Source organism: Malaclemys terrapin, chromosome 2 (genome assembly GCF_027887155.1).
Source record: "Malaclemys terrapin pileata isolate rMalTer1 chromosome 2, rMalTer1.hap1, whole genome shotgun sequence".
NCBI classification, from domain to species: Eukaryota; Metazoa; Chordata; order Testudines; family Emydidae; genus Malaclemys; species Malaclemys terrapin.
The window spans coordinates 231,193,920-231,211,141 of record NC_071506.1 but is presented as its reverse complement, the minus strand read 5'-3'; the positions used below and the strand labels follow the sequence as shown (position 1 = coordinate 231,211,141).

General features: G+C 38.9%; 1 protein-coding gene across 1 annotated transcript in view; it reads left to right on the top strand.

The window, feature by feature from the left end:
- AHR (aryl hydrocarbon receptor) overlaps positions 1-17,222 on the top strand; it is a 107,553-nt gene that overhangs the window by 79,643 nt on the left and 10,688 nt on the right. Inside the window, exons 5-9 of the mRNA XM_054020266.1 lie at positions 1,269-1,392; positions 8,052-8,182; positions 8,608-8,810; positions 14,063-14,172; positions 16,965-17,106. Of these exons, the coding sequence (XP_053876241.1) occupies positions 1,269-1,392; positions 8,052-8,182; positions 8,608-8,810; positions 14,063-14,172; positions 16,965-17,106 (710 nt within the window). The remainder of the gene's footprint in view (positions 1-1,268; positions 1,393-8,051; positions 8,183-8,607; positions 8,811-14,062; positions 14,173-16,964; positions 17,107-17,222) is intronic.

Genomic DNA, 17,222 nt, shown 5'->3' with positions numbered 1-17,222 from the left:
TATATGCTAGATGGTGATATATGTAGTTGCTGTTAGACCCAATAGAATCTCTTCTTACTTTTATCATCTTAGCCAATGGATAAGGGCATTGGGAATTTTAGTTTAAAAGCAAATGCTCCAAACAAAATATATATATTTTTCAAGTTACACACCTTTGTTGAAAAATAAGAAAAGTTGGAAAAACAGAGTAGGTATGAAATGCACATTGTAACTGCAAAATGTCAAGTTTGCATTTCTTATGGAATGAAAAGTAAAGCTTAAAACTTACATTAAGATTTAAAAATTAGTATTTCTGGCAGTTTTTCTAGTAATGGTTGACTTTTTTAATAAAACATGGATAAAGCAAAGAACTAATTTGTTTGAGCTAAACTGTTGCTTCTGCCAAAACCATCTTATATTCCTTATGTCCTTGTTATTTAGATACTGTGAGTTTATATAATGGTTGATACCACAGAAAGCAAATATTTTCTAAGAGAACCTACAGTACAGAAATTTATCTCAATTATCTGATCCTGCTTTTGAAATTCTTTTCTTAGCTTTAAAAAGTTTTCCTTCAATTCTTTCAACCCCGATGCAGGAAGTTCTTAATGTTTGGCTCACATCCCGTTCTTAAGCACCATTACTGCAAATGATAAGGCAGTTTAATAATTAAAGATATAAATGGACCTTAGATAGGGAAAGATTTCAGGCAAACAAAACCAACGTTCAGAGTTTATACTTGTCTTATATTTGTGAGTTTCTTTGGGACCTTGTCTCCTATCACAACTATGCTCAAGTCCTGATTGGCACTGTACTTACTTTGCTTCTATATAAAATGGAGTGTGCTTTAAAAAAATCCATTTCATCTTTATCTCCTCTATTTAAAAAAAAAAAAAAAAAAAGAGAGAGAGACATTGTCATTGTCATTTCTGTATATGGCAAAGCTGTTTTCTTATTTTTACATTTCTGTTAGGCTGTCATGGACAATGAAGAGTGAAAAATAAAATCTTGATAAATTAAGATAGGCTGAGCTTGTGTCAGAAGAAAACCAAAATATAACAGGAAGGAATTCAATTCTAATGGGCACGACTGGATTCTTTTATGAGCATTTACAAATGATTTCATGAAACTTGTTCTTCTTAAATACAAACTTATATTATTGCATCTCTAGTGAGATGGATTGTAGTATCCAGTTCAGCAACCAGTCATGTAATTGAAGTCAATAAGATGACTTTGGTACTGTCATCAGAGATGTCTTACTCTCTCAACTTTTTCCTTTTTGCATATAGTCTGATATTATACACCAGAGTGTATTTGAATTGATTCATACAGAAGACAGACCTGAGTTTCAGCGTCAGCTTCATTGGGCATTAAACCCTGCACAAACGACAGATTCTGCACAGAGAACACAAGGTGAGAATGCAATCAACTAGCTTACAGTTGCCTTTTATGTATTTGTATTCTAAATCATAAATTCTTATTTCAGATAAGCATTTAACACATGACTCTTGCATAAACAAGATTTTAGTTTCACTTTAAATGGAAAATTACAGGTGGAAAATATTGTTTTGAAGCGCAAATCCCAAGCCTTGCACGTCACATCACTACTCATTAATTAGGGTGAAATAATGTGATGCCTAGGATGGATATTATGTTTCTAAAAGTGCCCAAATGTGATTTTTATTTCATAAACTGAAGATACAAACACAGACAACAACCAATCAATTTATCTAAACATCTCTGTCCGGAGGGAAGGAAGGTCTTGATCATGTCTCTTTGAATGAAGTGTGGGTGTCCCTTCCATGAAATTATGCATTTATTACACATTCTCTCCTGATACTGAGCTTGACATTAAATTTGTTAGCTCAGTCAGGACGTCACTTAAATTGTGTGACATACCTTTTCAGTACTTTTTGCCCATCTTCTGTGATGGCTGAAGGGGTGCATTTGTCACATCTTTGCACTGGAAAAGTGCATTGGTGGCTGTGGAAGAGAGGCTTTTTATTCCCTGTTCACATATGAAGTCTCTCTCACGTACACCCCCTCCTGGGTAGGAGCAGGAAAAAGAACAAAAGGTAGCTGCATACACAAGAAGGATGGCCCTTAAAACCAGAGACTATCCTAATTGGCCTTATGAGGTAGGTGCCAATTTGATCTTTTGGATTGAGAAGCGATTAGTAATAGATCTCTTACCTATAGGTACTGGGAGAGCTGCCTTTATGGCTGGCTTTCTGTAATAACAAAGGAACTGAATACTACCTAGTAAAGCCACCAAACTAGTCAGTATCCAGGTAACCATGTGGTTTCATAGAATCATAGAAGATTAGGGTTGGAAGAGACTTCAGGAGGTCATCTAGTTCAACCCCCTGCTTAAAGCAGGACCACCCCCAACTAAGCCATATTTGGAAATACTTTTTTTTGGTACGACATTTTTACAATTTACATTATTTGGAAAACCATCCAAAAGTTGTACACCTCTGCCTCAATATAACGCTGTCCTCGGGAGCCAAAAAATCTTACCGCGTTATAGGTGAAACCGCGTTATATTGAACTTGCTTTGATCTACCAGAGTGTGCAGCCCCGCCCCCCCGGAGTGCTGCTTTACCGCATTGTATCCGAATTCGTGTTGTTGGGTCGCGTTATATCGAGGTAGAGGTGTATTTGAATTATCATATATACTAGCTTCATTGATACTCTTAGATTGAGCTTTAATAAGGCTTTTGTACTGCTCTTTTTATAGCAATGCAAATGGTATTTGGGCCTTCACCACTAAAACTGCATGACAAAGAGGGCAAGGCATTTTATATCCATAGAGGACAGAAGACCTTTATTAGGTTGAAAACATTTTGGATAAGTGCATTTTGGCACTGTAGTTTTATAAATATGTGGGCCAGGCCCCATCTTCCTACTTATTATTGGATTATTTCCACTTTGAATCCACCAAACAAGGAATAATCCATATTATGGTCAATCTACCTACATAAGGAAATTTGATTTAAAATTTTACAGTTTCCCTTTAACCTTCTTAAATTGCAGACCGATGGCATACTTCAGTATTTAATAAGGTAAATGTTCACTAAGCTAGGTAGGAAAAGACCAAATATCCTTGACCTGTGGTCTTGGCAGGGCAGGCACCAGCCGAGCAAGCTGGTGCTTGGGGCGGCAGCTTGTAGGAGGCGGCATTCCGCCCAATCCTAGGGCAGCACAGGCGCTTTTTTTTATTTTTGTTTTTTTGTTTTTTGTTGTTGTTCTGCTCTGGTCGCCCTTTAGGGGGCAGCGGCTTGGAGGACGGGAGCGCCCTGCAGCAAGCCCGGCAGGGCAGCCCACGTCCTTCCCTCCCAGCCACCCGGAGTCGTGTGGAGCCCTCCCGGCAGGGGGCACGGCGGGAGGGGCCGCGTGGCAGCGCCCTGCTGAAGCCCTGGCCGCCCCCCTTCTCTTTCTCCCCCCGCTAGCCGGGGCACATCTGCAGGGCAGGGAGGCACCCTGGCTCCGGCCGCGCCGCAGGTCGTTCTTTTTTTTTTTTTTTTTTTTTTTGCTTTGCTTTGCTTTGTTTTGCTGTTCTGGCCGCCACAGGTTTTTTTTGCTTGGGGCGGCCAGAAAGCCAGAGCCGGCCCTGGGTCTTGGCTCATTTAAAGCTCAGTGTGCTTCACAGTTGTTGGTGTTCCTAGTACAAAACAGTTCGTTTGTGTTTGTGACTCAACTAGTTTTTATAGTGTTTATACCAGATGTGTAAATTGATCCAGATCTAGCTGAAAACATACTACAGTGAACATGTCTTTTGATTTAGCGTTGGGACTTAATTTAGCAAACAGCTGTTGTCAGAAGACATATTTGTATAGAGTGGTTTACTCTAGAGTGAAAAAGCATTCCAAGATTAAAAATTCCCTTTAACAGCGCAGAGCAACTTATAAATAATGTTGTGTGAAAAGGTAAGACAATAGCTTAACTCAGCATCAGTTTTCACTTGAATGATGGAAGTAATGTAAGAACAGAGTAGTGCTATACAGTATGTTTCTAGTTTATTTAAAACTGTTAAACTGTTTTCACACCAGATTACTTGTAAATTGGGAAAATACAGCTTTTGGTTCTCAGGTCTTTTTTTTATTATTTAATTCAGATACATAACAAATGTCACATTTATTATCACAAGGACCCTGATATATTAGTGAAAGCATTATCTACTTTAATTCACTTCTGATTTTTAATACCCTCATCTCATATACATATATTTGTCTTGATTTGTACTTTTAGTGACCCACAGGATAAAAGTGCTATGGACACTGAACAAACATTTTACCCATTGTGAGGCATGGTTGGAGTTAAGGGCAGAATGGAAAGGAATAGTTCATTCAACTAGCCATCCATTTACTGGACCTGTAAATCAGAAAAATTAGTTTCTGAGGTTAGAAACCATTAGTTTTCAGTGTAGTACAAACATTTCATATTTAAATAGTAAATTGTGTGTATAGTGTGGTAATCTGGATTAACATGTTTTCATGGCTGATAACATTTTCTTCTTATATGGAAAACTGAAAACATTCCATGTATGTCATTTTGCTGTTTTTACTTTCCTTTTTTGGTTTGTTTTCATAGGGGGAAATAGTAGGTATGACAGTAAGGAAGACAGTGTAAAAATTAGTTTTCCATAATGAAACATGGTTCAAAATTTCAGATGTAGCTCTGCTGTGGAGGGAGCCTGCTGTGTTAGTATTAAGAGTAAGATTAAGTCCAAGAAAGAACAAGACAGCAATTGAGTACCCCAGACCATACTATTCAGGTTGCGCTATGTTGATTTCTGTTCCAGAATGTTTCTATGAATTACCTGAGTTGCTAGTGTTAATGTTCATATTGCCATTTTTGGCATTCATAGTTAATTATAGGTGGCTTTTAACACCTTGAAATTAGAGTCCAGGTTTCATGACCTTTTAGATCCCTGGATCCAAAAAAGCAGTGCCAGTGTGTATGTTTGGGTCTTTCCTGTTTCTAAGGAAGTTAGAAGAAACTTTCAGACATTCTTGAGTGCAGCTGTACCATGGATAGTTAAATGTGTATTGCTGAAGAGTGTTTCAAGACTGTATAAAATTACTCCCAAAATAGTGTGAGAGAGAATGGTACCGTAGTTAATGTGCAACTCATTTACTTTATTATGTTATGATATATGAGAAACAACAGATTAGATCTTGCTTGAGATCTGGAATTTAATGTTTGAGTTTTTTATACCATCAAAATCAGTTTCCTCAATTGACTTCGTGTGGTTTTTCATTGATGCTCTTAGTTATTGAATTTCTATTAGAGTAAATGCCAGAGCAAATTTTGTGTAGGTTTTACGCACCTGATTAGTTTATTTTAATCAAGCTCTTTGCATAGCTCCAAAGACACGCTGTATATATTGCATAAGAGATCTTACTTAGTTCTTACTAAATAATAATATGTGGAGATATACCTATCTCATAGAACTGGAAGGGATCTTGAAAGGTCATTGAGTCGAGTCCAGCCTCCTGCCTTCACTAGCAGGACCAAGTACTGGTTTTGCCCCAGATCCCTAAATGCCCCCCTCAAGGATTGAGCTCACAACCCTGGGGTTAGCAGGCCAATGTTCAAACCACTGAGCTATCCCTCCCCCCAGGGAAAACTGTGTGGCAGTTTTCTCAATTGCATCTGTATGTGCATATCAATTATTTTGGTAGGTCACTTTTTGGTGGTGGGGGGGGGTGGGGGGGTGGGTGTATGTGTATGTATATGTATATATTGCCTGCAAAGAGTACTTCATTAACTGACATTGAACAGACATAGTACAGTAATTGTAACGTGTAACATCATGCAGATCATATGGTCAGTTTACAGGTTACTGATGCAATATTTTTTGCATTAAGAAGAACAGGAGTACTTGTGGCACCTTAGAGACTAACAAATTTATTAGAGCATAAGCTTTCGTGGACTACAGCCCACTTCTTCGGATGCATATAGAATGGAACATATAATGAGGAGATATATATACACACATACAGAGAGCATAAACAGGTGGGAGTTGTCTTACTAACTCTGAGAGGCCAATTAATTAAGAGAAAAAAAAAAAAAAAAAAAAAAAAAAAACTTTTGAAGTGATAATCAAGCTAGCCGAGTACAGACAGTGTGATAAGAAGTGTGAGAGTACTTACAAGGGGAGATAGTCAACGTTTGTAATGGCTCAGCCATTCCCAGTCCTTATTCAAACCGGAGTTGATTGTGTCTAGTTTGCATATCAATTCTAGCTCTGCAGTCTCTCTTTGGAGTCTGTTTTTGAAGTTTTTCTGTTGTAATATAGCCACCCGCAGGTCTGTCACTGAATGACCAGACAGGTTAAAGTGTTCTCCCACTGGTTTTTGAGTATTTTGATTCCTGATGTCAGATTTGTGTCCATTAATTCTTTTGCGTAGAGACTGTCCGGTTTGGCCAATGTACATGGCAGAGGGGCATTGCTGGCACATGATGGCATAGATCACATTGGTAGATGTGCAGGTGAACGAGCCCCTGATGGTATGGCGAAACATCAGCCATACCATCAGGGGCTCGTTCACCTGCACATCTACCAATGTGATCTATGCCATCATGTGCCAGCAATGCCCCTCTGCCATGTACATTGGCCAAACCGGACAGTCTCTACGCAAAAGAATTAATGGACACAAATCTGACATCAGGAATCAAAATACTCAAAAACCAGTGGGAGAACACTTTAACCTGTCTGGTCATTCAGTGACAGACCTGCGGGTGGCTATATTACAACAGAAAAACTTCAAAAACAGACTCCAAAGAGAGACTGCAGAGCTAGAATTGATATGCAAACTAGACACAATCAACTCCGGTTTGAATAAGGACTGGGAATGGCTGAGCCATTACAAACGTTGACTATCTCCCCTTGTAAGTACTCTCACACTTCTTATCACACTGTCTGTACTCGGCTAGCTTGATTATCACTTCAAAAGTTTTTTTTTTTTTTTTTTTCTCTTAATTAATTGGCCTCTCAGAGTTAGTAAGACAACTCCCACCTGTTTATGCTCTCTGTATGTGTGTATATATATCTCCTCATTATATGTTCCATTCTATATGCATCCGAAGAAGTGGGCTGTAGTCCACGAAAGCTTATGCTCTAATAAATTTGTTAGTCTCTAAGGTGCCACAAGTACTCCTGTTCTTCTTTTTGCGGATACAGACTAACACGGCTGTTACTCTGAAACTTATTTTTTGCATTGTGTTTCTTGGACCTTAACAGTTGAAGTATAAATTAATGCCTGAATGTCACTTCACCAGCAAATAGTTATCCTAAATTGCCAACACAGTATCATTTTACCACCTCAGTTACACATCCTTAAGTTGCACATGCGTCTGATGGATAGAACTACACACTGATTTCATGATCAGCACTGTACACAACAAATCTTGCTGCTTTTGTTGTTTCTGTATTCTGCACCTGCTATAGAGACATCACAATATATGAATTGGAGAATGTTTCTATAAAAATAAACGAACATTTAACAAGTGGCAGTGTGCACAACTGAACAGAGCAGCTGATCTGTGGCACTTTTCCTGTTGGATTTTGTTAGATGCTTGGAGAGTTGTGATTTCTTAATGCAATATTAGGCATCAACAGGAAATGCTGTAGGATTTTCAAAAGGACTCAGTGGAGTTAGGTGCCCAAGGAAAATAAATGGGAGTTGACTGCCAAACTCCCTTTGAAAATCCCACCTGTAAGGCAGTGTGGACATTGTCCATGGAGAAATCTAATTTTCCAAGACTGTTTCAAAATCTGAATCATAAACTAAAAAAAGGACTACTAAAGAACAACTAGGAGGTGTGTTCGACACAATTCTATCAGTATGATAAACAGTTAAACACAATCCTATCAGGAGAATTGATATTTAAACCATTACTAGTGGTGCAGTCAATGTAGGTCTTGAGGATGTTTCCAATTTACATTGTTCACATTCAGGTCATGACCTGAGATTTTGTTTATGGGGCGGAAGATCATTTGTTATAGATAGCCTTCACTAGGTGTTTCTCTAAAAATAACCCTTATAAATAATCTTTTCCTGCAGGCGATAATGCTTTTTCACAGCCAGCAGCCTATTATAAGCCAGAACAGCTTCCTCCAGAGAATTCTTCCTTTATGGAAAGAAATTTTGTCTGCAGATTACGGTGCCTCCTGGATAATTCATCTGGGTTCTTGGTGAGTATACAATTATATAAAGGCTTCCACTGTTGCCTAAAGTGTATAAAACTAGAGAATGGTGGTAATATTGCCTAGGAATAAAATAAAAGATTCTCTGAATCCATCTCCGCTTACATAGAGTTCAGAACAATGCAGCTTTTGTTTACTGGTGATGTTCTGTTTTACACCAGGTTTTCCGTGTTTGCTTTTTGAGATGGGTTTATGGGGTAATAGATTTCTAAATGACAGGCATCTAAGTATAGCAGCATAACTCTATTTTTTTATTAATTTTTTAATATTAATTAAGGTCCAAAGCATGAATGTGATGGAAGTTAAAATAAGTGCCACTTTTCAGAGAAATATGTTATCAAAAAAAAAAAAAAAAGTTTGATGCATGAATATCTCTCTAATCTGTGATCACTATATATTTTCCTCATCTGAAGGCCATGAATTTTCAAGGGCGATTAAAGTTTCTTCATGGACAGAACAAGAAAGGGAAGGATGGCTCTCCTGTCTCTCCTCAGCTGGCTTTATTTGCAGTGGCTACCCCACTGCAGCCTCCATCCATCCTTGAGATACGAACCAAAAACTTCATTTTCAGAACTAAACACAAACTGGACTTCACACCTATAGGCTGTGATGCAAAGTAGGTACATGGTCATCTACATAGCATGTTACATTTCCCTGTACACTTGCAGCTGAAATAGATCTCTGCATCTTTAAAGTGTTTAAATGGGTACCTTTAGGTGAGCATTGGAGGTGATTGTGTATTGGGGTGGTAAGTAGTAATTTGTCATTAGGTTTTTCTCCTCCACTGCTGGAAGATATAAAGCACTTGTAGATAGAAAGGGTACTGTCTACAGATATCCTCTTCATAAACTGTTTGATAATGCCTATCTCCTGAGCATTATCAAAACAAAAAATTGCTCTTTAGAAGTATCTTTATGAATTAGGGATAAAAGTAGCCCCTGGGAGGGCTGATTTAGAATACTCTCCACTGATGAGAATGAAGTTCACCCAAATCAAAGCATCTTTCTCATCGTCTCCTCCTCCTCCTCCACTACACCCAGCCACCCTTTCAATTCAAATAGATGTAAACTACTATGGAAATGTGATTTGTTGCAAATTAGCTGTAAGTGAAACAAAATTATACAGAAATTAATCACATGAAATAACTGTTTTGCACAGTGCTTTGGACCAGTTTCCTTCCAAACCATTATTTTGTCTTCATTTTAAGAAAATAAACCCTACTACATTTCTAGATCAGCATAGCACAACCATGCCCCAAGCATGGCAAAAAGCGCACTAAATTGATTAAAGATAAAATCCTCTGGCCTGTCCTGAGTTTTTCCCTTCTCCCTCCCTTTCTGAGATCAGATTTTCAGTGTTCTCAATGCTTTAAATCTTCTCTCCCATTTATGATTGGATAACCCTGGTTAGATTTCCGTGGACCCGTGGTGCACAATGTACAGCCAGATTATCCTCCACCCTTTCCATCAGTATATGAGTATGCTTTTTCTATATTCCCCCAACTACTACTAATCCCAATAAAGAAAAGTAGATGTGAATATATAAAAGAGAAGTAAAATTTGCTAGCCATGAGGTTGCTATCTTCATCTCTTCCTCTTTCCATTTTTGTTTTTGTATTTATTATATTGTCTTACCTTCCATCTCCCATTTTTCTTTTTTATTCACAAACCACTTATTCTTTATTTTGTCTCTTGTTTCCTTTCCTTTTTATTTTCTCTTTCCTTTTGTTACCCACATCTTTCCTTTTTCTTTCTACTGCATCTTCCTTTCTTTGGACGCCCCAGATGTCTTCCTCCTCAGTCTTTCCTTCCACTGAGCATTCCACTGTCAAACCCTCTGGGAGATACCCCCAGCTCCTTCAAAATTATTGCCTCTTCCATTCTTCATCCCCATTCCTGATAATATCCTGTTGATCCTGCTGTGGCCACAAAGGGCTCTCAAAGTCAACTCCTGTTGACTTCTATGGAGCATGGTGCTCCTGCCAGCACAACTCTTGTGTTCCCTTTAGTACTGTGGCGTTCGCGTCCACTCCCAAACTGAGCAGCTCAAGTGAGTGTCAGCTGGCATGAAATGCAGACGATGGAAAAGGTGTTTAATAACTTGAGGATGGAGGTGCTTAAATTTTTTTTTAAGAGAAGGGGGGTTAAGAGACATCATGGGCTTCTGTGACACAGACTGGCTAACCTAGTGAGGAGGGCTTTAAACTAGGTTCGACGGGGACAGGTGAGCAAAGCCCACAGGTAAGTGGGGAACATGGAGACCGGGGAGATGGGTCGGAAACGAGAGGGAGTGTGGGCTATATTGGCAGAGAGAAAGGAGAGTCAGGACAAAACTGGGAGGAAAGATCAAACCAGTATCTTAGATGCCTATATACAAATGCGAGAAGTATGGGGAATAAGCAGGAAGAACTGGAAGTGCTAATAAATAAATACAACTATGACCTTGTTGGCATCACTGAAACTTGGTGGGATAATACACATGATTGGAATGTTGGTGTGGATGGGTACAGCTTGCTCAGGAAGGATAGACAGGGGGAAAAGGGAGGAGGTGTTGCCTTATATATTAAAAATGTACACACTTGGACTGAGGTAGAGATGGACATAGGAGACGGAAGTGTTGAGAGTCTCTGGGTTAGGCTTAAAGGGGCAAAAAACAAGGGAGATATCATGCTAGGAGTCTACTACAGGCCACCTAACCAGGTGGAAGAGGTGGATGAGGCTTTTTTCAAGCAACTAACAAAATCATCCAAAGCCCGAGATTTGGTGGTGATGGGGGACTTCAATTATCCGGATATATGTTGGGAAAATAACACAGCGGGGCACAGACTATCCAACAAATTCTTGGACTGCATTGGAGACAACTTTTTATTTCAGAAGGTTGAAAAAGCTACTAGGGGGGAAGCTGTTCTAGACTTGATTTTAACAAATAGGGAGGAACTCGTTGAGAATGTGAAAGTAGAAGGCAGCCTGGGTGAAAGTGATCATGAAATCATAGAGTTTGCAATTCTAAGGAAGGGTAGAAGGGAGAACAGCAAAATAGAGACAATGGATTTCAGGAAGGCAGATTTTGGGAAGCTCAGAGAGCTGATAGGTAAGGTCCCATGGGAATCAAGACTGAGGGGAAAAACAACTGAGGAGAGTTGGCAGTTTTTCAAAGGGACACTATTAAGGGCCCAAAAGCAAGCTATTCCGCTGGTTAGGAAAGATAGAAAATGTGGCAAAAGACCACCTTGGCTTAACCACGAGATCTTGCACGATCTAAAAAATAAAAAGGAGTCATATAAAAAATGGAAACTAGGACAGATTACAAAGGATGAATATAGGCAAACAACACAGGAATGCAGGGGCAAGATTAGAAAGGCAAAGGCACAAAATGAGCTCAAACTAGCTACGGGAATAAAAGGAAACGAGAAGACTTTTTATCAATACATTAGAAGCAAGAGGAAGACCAAAGACAGGGTAGGCCCACTGATTAGTGAAGAGGGAGAAACAGTAACAGGAAACTTGGAAATGGCAGAGATGCTTAATGACTTCTTTGTTTCGGTCTTCACCGAGAAGTCTGAAGGAATGCCTAACATAGTGAATGCTAATGGGAAGGGGGTAGGTTTAGCGGATAAAATAAAAAAAGAACAAGTTAAAAATCACTTAGAAAAGTTAGATGCCTGCAAGTCACCCGGGCCTGATGAAATGCATCCTAGAATACTCAAGGAGCTAATAGAGGAGGTATCTGAGCCTCTAGCTATTATCTTTGGAAAGTCATGGGAGACGGGAGAGATTCCAGAAGACTGGAAAAGGGCAAATATAGTGCCCATCTATAAAAAGGGAAATAAAAACAACCCAGGTAATTACAGACCAGTTAGTTTAACTTCTGTGCCAGGGAAGATAATGGAGCAAGTAATTAAGGAAATCATCTGCAAACACTTGGAAGGTGGTAAGGTGATAGGGAACAGCCAGCATGGATTTGTGAAGAACAAATCATGTCAAACCAATCTGATAGCTTTCTTTGATAGGATAACGAGCCTTGTGGATAAGGGTGAAGCGGTGGATGTGGTATACCTAGACTTTAGTAAGGCATTTGATACGGTCTCGCATGATATTCTTATCGATAAACTAGGCAAATACAAATTAGATGGGGCTACTATAAGGTGGGTGCATAACTGGCTGGATAACCGTACTCAGAGAGTTGTTATTAATGGTTCCCAATCCTGCTGGAAAGGCGTAACGAGTGGGGTTCCGCAGGGGTCTGTTTTGGGACCGGCTCTGTTCGATATCTTCATCAACGACTTAGATATTGGCATAGAAAGTACGCTTATTAAGTTTGCGGATGATACCAAACTGGGAGGGATTGCAACTACTTTGGAGGACAGGGTCATAATTCAAAATGATCTGGACAAATTGGAGAAATGGTCTGAGTTAAACAGGATGAAGTTTAACAAAGACAAATGCAAAGTGCTCCACTTAGGAAGGAAAAATCAATTTCACACATACAGAATGGGAAAAGACTGTCTAGGAAGGAGTACGACAGAAAGGGATCTAGGGGTTATAGTGGACCACAAGCTAAATATGAGTCAACAGTGTGATGCTGTTGCAAAAAAAGCAAACATGATTCTGGGATGTATTAACAGGTGTGTTGTGAGCAAGACACGAGAAGTCATTCTTCCGCTCTACTCTGCTCTGGTTAGGCCTCAGCTGGAGTATTGTGTCCAGTTCTGGGCGCCGCATTTTAAAAAAGATGTGGAGAAATTGGAAAGGGTCCAAAGAAGAGCAACAAGAATGATTAAAGGTCTTGAGAACATGACCTATGAAGGAAGGCTGAAAGAACTGGGTTTGTTTAGTTTGGAAAAGAGAAGACTGAGAGGGGACATGATAGCAGTTTTCAGGTATCTAAAAGGGTGTCATAAGGAGGAGGGAGAGAACTTGTTCACCTTAGCCTCTAAGGATAGAACCAGAAACAATGGGTTTAAACTGCAGCAAGGGAGGTCTAGGTTGGACATTAGGAAAAAGTTCCTAACTGTCAGGGTGGTTAAACACGGGAACAAATTGCCTAGGGAGGTTGTGGAATCTCCGTCTCTGGAGATATTTAAGAGTAGGTTAGATAAATGTCTATCAGGGATGGTCTAGACAGTATTTGGTCCTGCCATGCGGGCAGGGGACTGGACTCGATGACCTCTCGAGGTCCCTTCCAGTCCTATAATCTATGAACTAGAGCACACAGTGCTGACTTTGATTCAATGGGACTCATGTCTTCACAGACCACCTAATTACACTATGAGCATCCCCAGACTCTTCAGTAACATAAGTGGCATATTCTTGAATACACCTTTGGCTAGAATAGATGTAGAAAATTGCCCAGAATACTTATCTAACTAGCAAGGAAATGTTAGGGGGGAAATTTAATGCCATATTTAACACCTACCAGTAAAACGTGGCTTGATTTGCACGCACACAAAACAAAATGCCAAGCAGACTAGGGAGTCCCCTTGCAGTAAACGGGAGCTACTGCTTGCACTGTAATTCTGAAAATTACCGCACTTATTTGCTGATACATAACAAAATACAGAATTAGGAGCATAACTTTAAATATCTATTTTTGGAAATTCTAGCCTTAATATCCAGTTTCATTTTGTGGAAGCATTTCTGTATTCTGAAGTCAGTTTAGGTAAATAATAAAGGCCGTATGGCTCATGATGTATTTGCTAAATTTTGTAAGAAGAATCACATAAAATCTTGCATAAAATCTTTATTGTAAATACTGATGACATACTCTGCTGTAGCAGAAATGTTTAGCCCTGATTGATTAATTCCTGTGTTCATACTGTACATTGATACACCAGTAGTGCTACAGTTTGTTTTCCTTTTTGTCTTACAGAGGAAAAATTGTGCTGGGATACACTGAAGAAGAGCTGTGTATGAGAGGAACAGGATATCAATTTGTTCATGCAGCTGATATGCTTTATTGTGCTGAGAATCATATCCGAAGTAAGTGTAATTTGCCATCTGTGAGGCAGGCTGCTAAAACAAGCAAAGATTACATTTATAATAAAGAATGTTATGAAACATAACCAAAATTAATCTAGTCCAGAGGTTCTCCAACTGGGGGTCGGGACCCCTCTGGGGGTCGTGAGGTTATTACATGTGGGGGTCGCAAGCTGTCAGCCTCCACCCCAAACCTTGCTTTGCCTCAAGCATTTATAATGGTGTTAAATATATAAACAAGTGTTTTTAATTTATTAGGGGGTCACACTCAGAGGCTTGCTATGTGAAAGGGGTCACCAGTACCCAAAAGTTTGAGAACCACTGATCTAGTTATTTACAGAATAAACACTTTTCTTTGTACATGTTCTTCTGCTGCATATAAGTTTATACTAGAAGAAGAAATATTTAATATTCTTATCTAGACCCATTTTGGTTAAATATCCCAGTTCCTGTCATATCCTGCTGTTCACAGTTCCTGTTCCCCACAGCCCAACTGCTGCTATTTCAGCAACTTCTCTTAGGGAGATGGATTTTAAGATAGTTTTCCTTTAAGATGCTAAATGGAGAACGTCCTATGACCTACAGGCTTTTACTCTTCGTTGGAGGTAATGTTTAATAATTTCCCGCTATCCCCTTAGACATCTATAGTAAATCACCTACACCCTGCTCTTCATTGATCATTTGTAAAGCAAACTGGTTAGTTATCCCAAAGGGGTGACCAGTAGGCACACAGTCCTCCCTGACTTGTGCAATCTCACATGTGTAAGTGGACCCCTGTGTCTGTTCAGAGCCCCATTAATAATCTGTCAGATCTGCCCACTCAGATCAGCTTGCAGGCTTGGGAGCCTTAAAGAAAAAGTTGGTGGCACACTCAATCGCCCTCACCCAAATCCAATCATGCAATGAATGTAAATATTACAGAGGTAGCTTCATTACTTCCAATTTCTGGCTGAGACCAGGATTGGAAATGGCGGCGCTGAAGGGAAAATTATTTCAAACATTTCAGAATCTCAAAAGATTTGTTTTTTAAAATGTGAGAAGGTTCAGGGAAGACGTGGAATAATTTTTCCCTACTGGTTTTCCCATTCTAGTGCTAAGTATATTAAATGCCTCCTTATAAAATAGATTTTTTTTTCTATTAGGGACTCTTACAAACTTTTACTTTTTTTATTTTGTCTAGGACTGCAATTATTTTACCACTGTATGTACTATAAAAGTGACAGTTGGATCACAAGATGAAGCAGTGGCAAATAGATTTTTTGAGCTAGCATCTGAAAACTATGTATTTGAAATACTGTTATACTATTTTCATCATCTTAAAGATTTAAAACAACTAAACATGACCCAGCCTAGAGTCAAAGCAAATGCTGTGTGTGTGGTGGTCTTGTTTTTCATTTTATTTTGTGTTTTTGTAATTGCATTTGCCTTTCTGCCAGAACACAGAGTTTAGGATTTTGTAATTTATGTGCTGTTGTATTTAGCAGTCCCTGCTATTGGCGAAATAATGGACCATGGTGCCATTAAATACTGGGATTTTTTGTATTGAATTGTCTCAGTGCCTGGAGTGACTCTCAGCAGAACGTCCCTTTGGCATTCCAGCACCTACTTACCACCCAGGCAAACTGGACTTTATGATGTAAGGTTATTAAAACCAAAACTAACACATGTTAGGTTTTGATCACTCACCCCAGGTTACTGGATACTTCAGGATCTAAGCAAAAAACAGCGCTGTAAGCCAATCTTTAGTAAACTAATTACAGATTTATTAATAAAATAAATGTCATTAAAAAGGTTAAAATCAGATAAAATACATGACAATTGAATCAGAATATATAAGCCCAGTTGATAGCAGAGATATAATGTCTGCTAATATCCATATGTCTCTCAGGGCTTTCCCAAAGTTAGCTTTTTGGGGATCTCAGTCCAGAGGCTCAAAACTCCCCCTGTTTAGGTTTAGCTGATCAGAGAAGGCAGGATCGGATTATCACTGACGCAGCATGAGTTTTCACCAGCTGAAGAAGAATAAGTAATACAGACAGCTTGTGAATCTCCATTGTTAAACGAAGGACCTTTGCTTTGAAGTTAACCTTTTACTTCCCATCCATACACAAATAATCCAGTTACATTGATTTACATAAGGTAATTGCCGGCCATTCATTTTAACAGAGATAGATAATTGAAGACAATGCAGGTAATATCATTAGTTACATACAGTATATACATATCTTTGATCTTAAGGTTGACGGCGTACAGAATACAGACAGACGAAAAACAATTCGATCAACATTTTCCTTGATCTCTTATCAACATAATTGAATGGGCTGATGTCTGCTAGCCCATTTAGCATCGATTTGATACTAGCACACAATTGAATTGGCCTGATTACATTGCAGTGCTTCTTGACATGCCTTAAAAGGTTACATGCAGGTGGACTGGCTAGTTCATTTTAAACTGTGCTGGTTTGTCAGTGTCACATGACTATCTTAAAATTCATTGTGATTTTTGTTCCTGTATTTACCCTTGGGCTAATTAAAGCTTCTTGGCAGGCAGACCATATATTCATTTTGTTTTTATTTTACTTTCTGGGTCCAAATGGGCTTGGTTATTGCATATCAATGGGTTTATTGAGAACATAATTCTGTAATATGGAAGCATACTATTAAGTACTTACCTTTATACTAGTATAATTAAATTGCTTTTCAAGTAGAATTATTTATATAACATGCCACGTTTTCTTGTTTATTTTTTAATTGGAAAAAATATTAAGCAGTATATTTGACCTTTTTTAATTCTAGTGATAAAAACTGGAGAGAGTGGCATGACTGTGTTTAGACTTCTTACCAAAGAAAAGCGATGGGCCTGGGTTCAAGCAAATGCACGCCTGATCTACAAAAACGGAAGACCTGATTATGTCATTGCAACACAGAGACCTCTTACGTAAGTGTTACTGCATAGTACTTGAAAACTCCCAACCTACCATCTGACATAGATCTTATTAAGATACAGGGATTTGGGGGTTATGTTTTTTTTTTGTTTTCGAATGTTCTCTACCT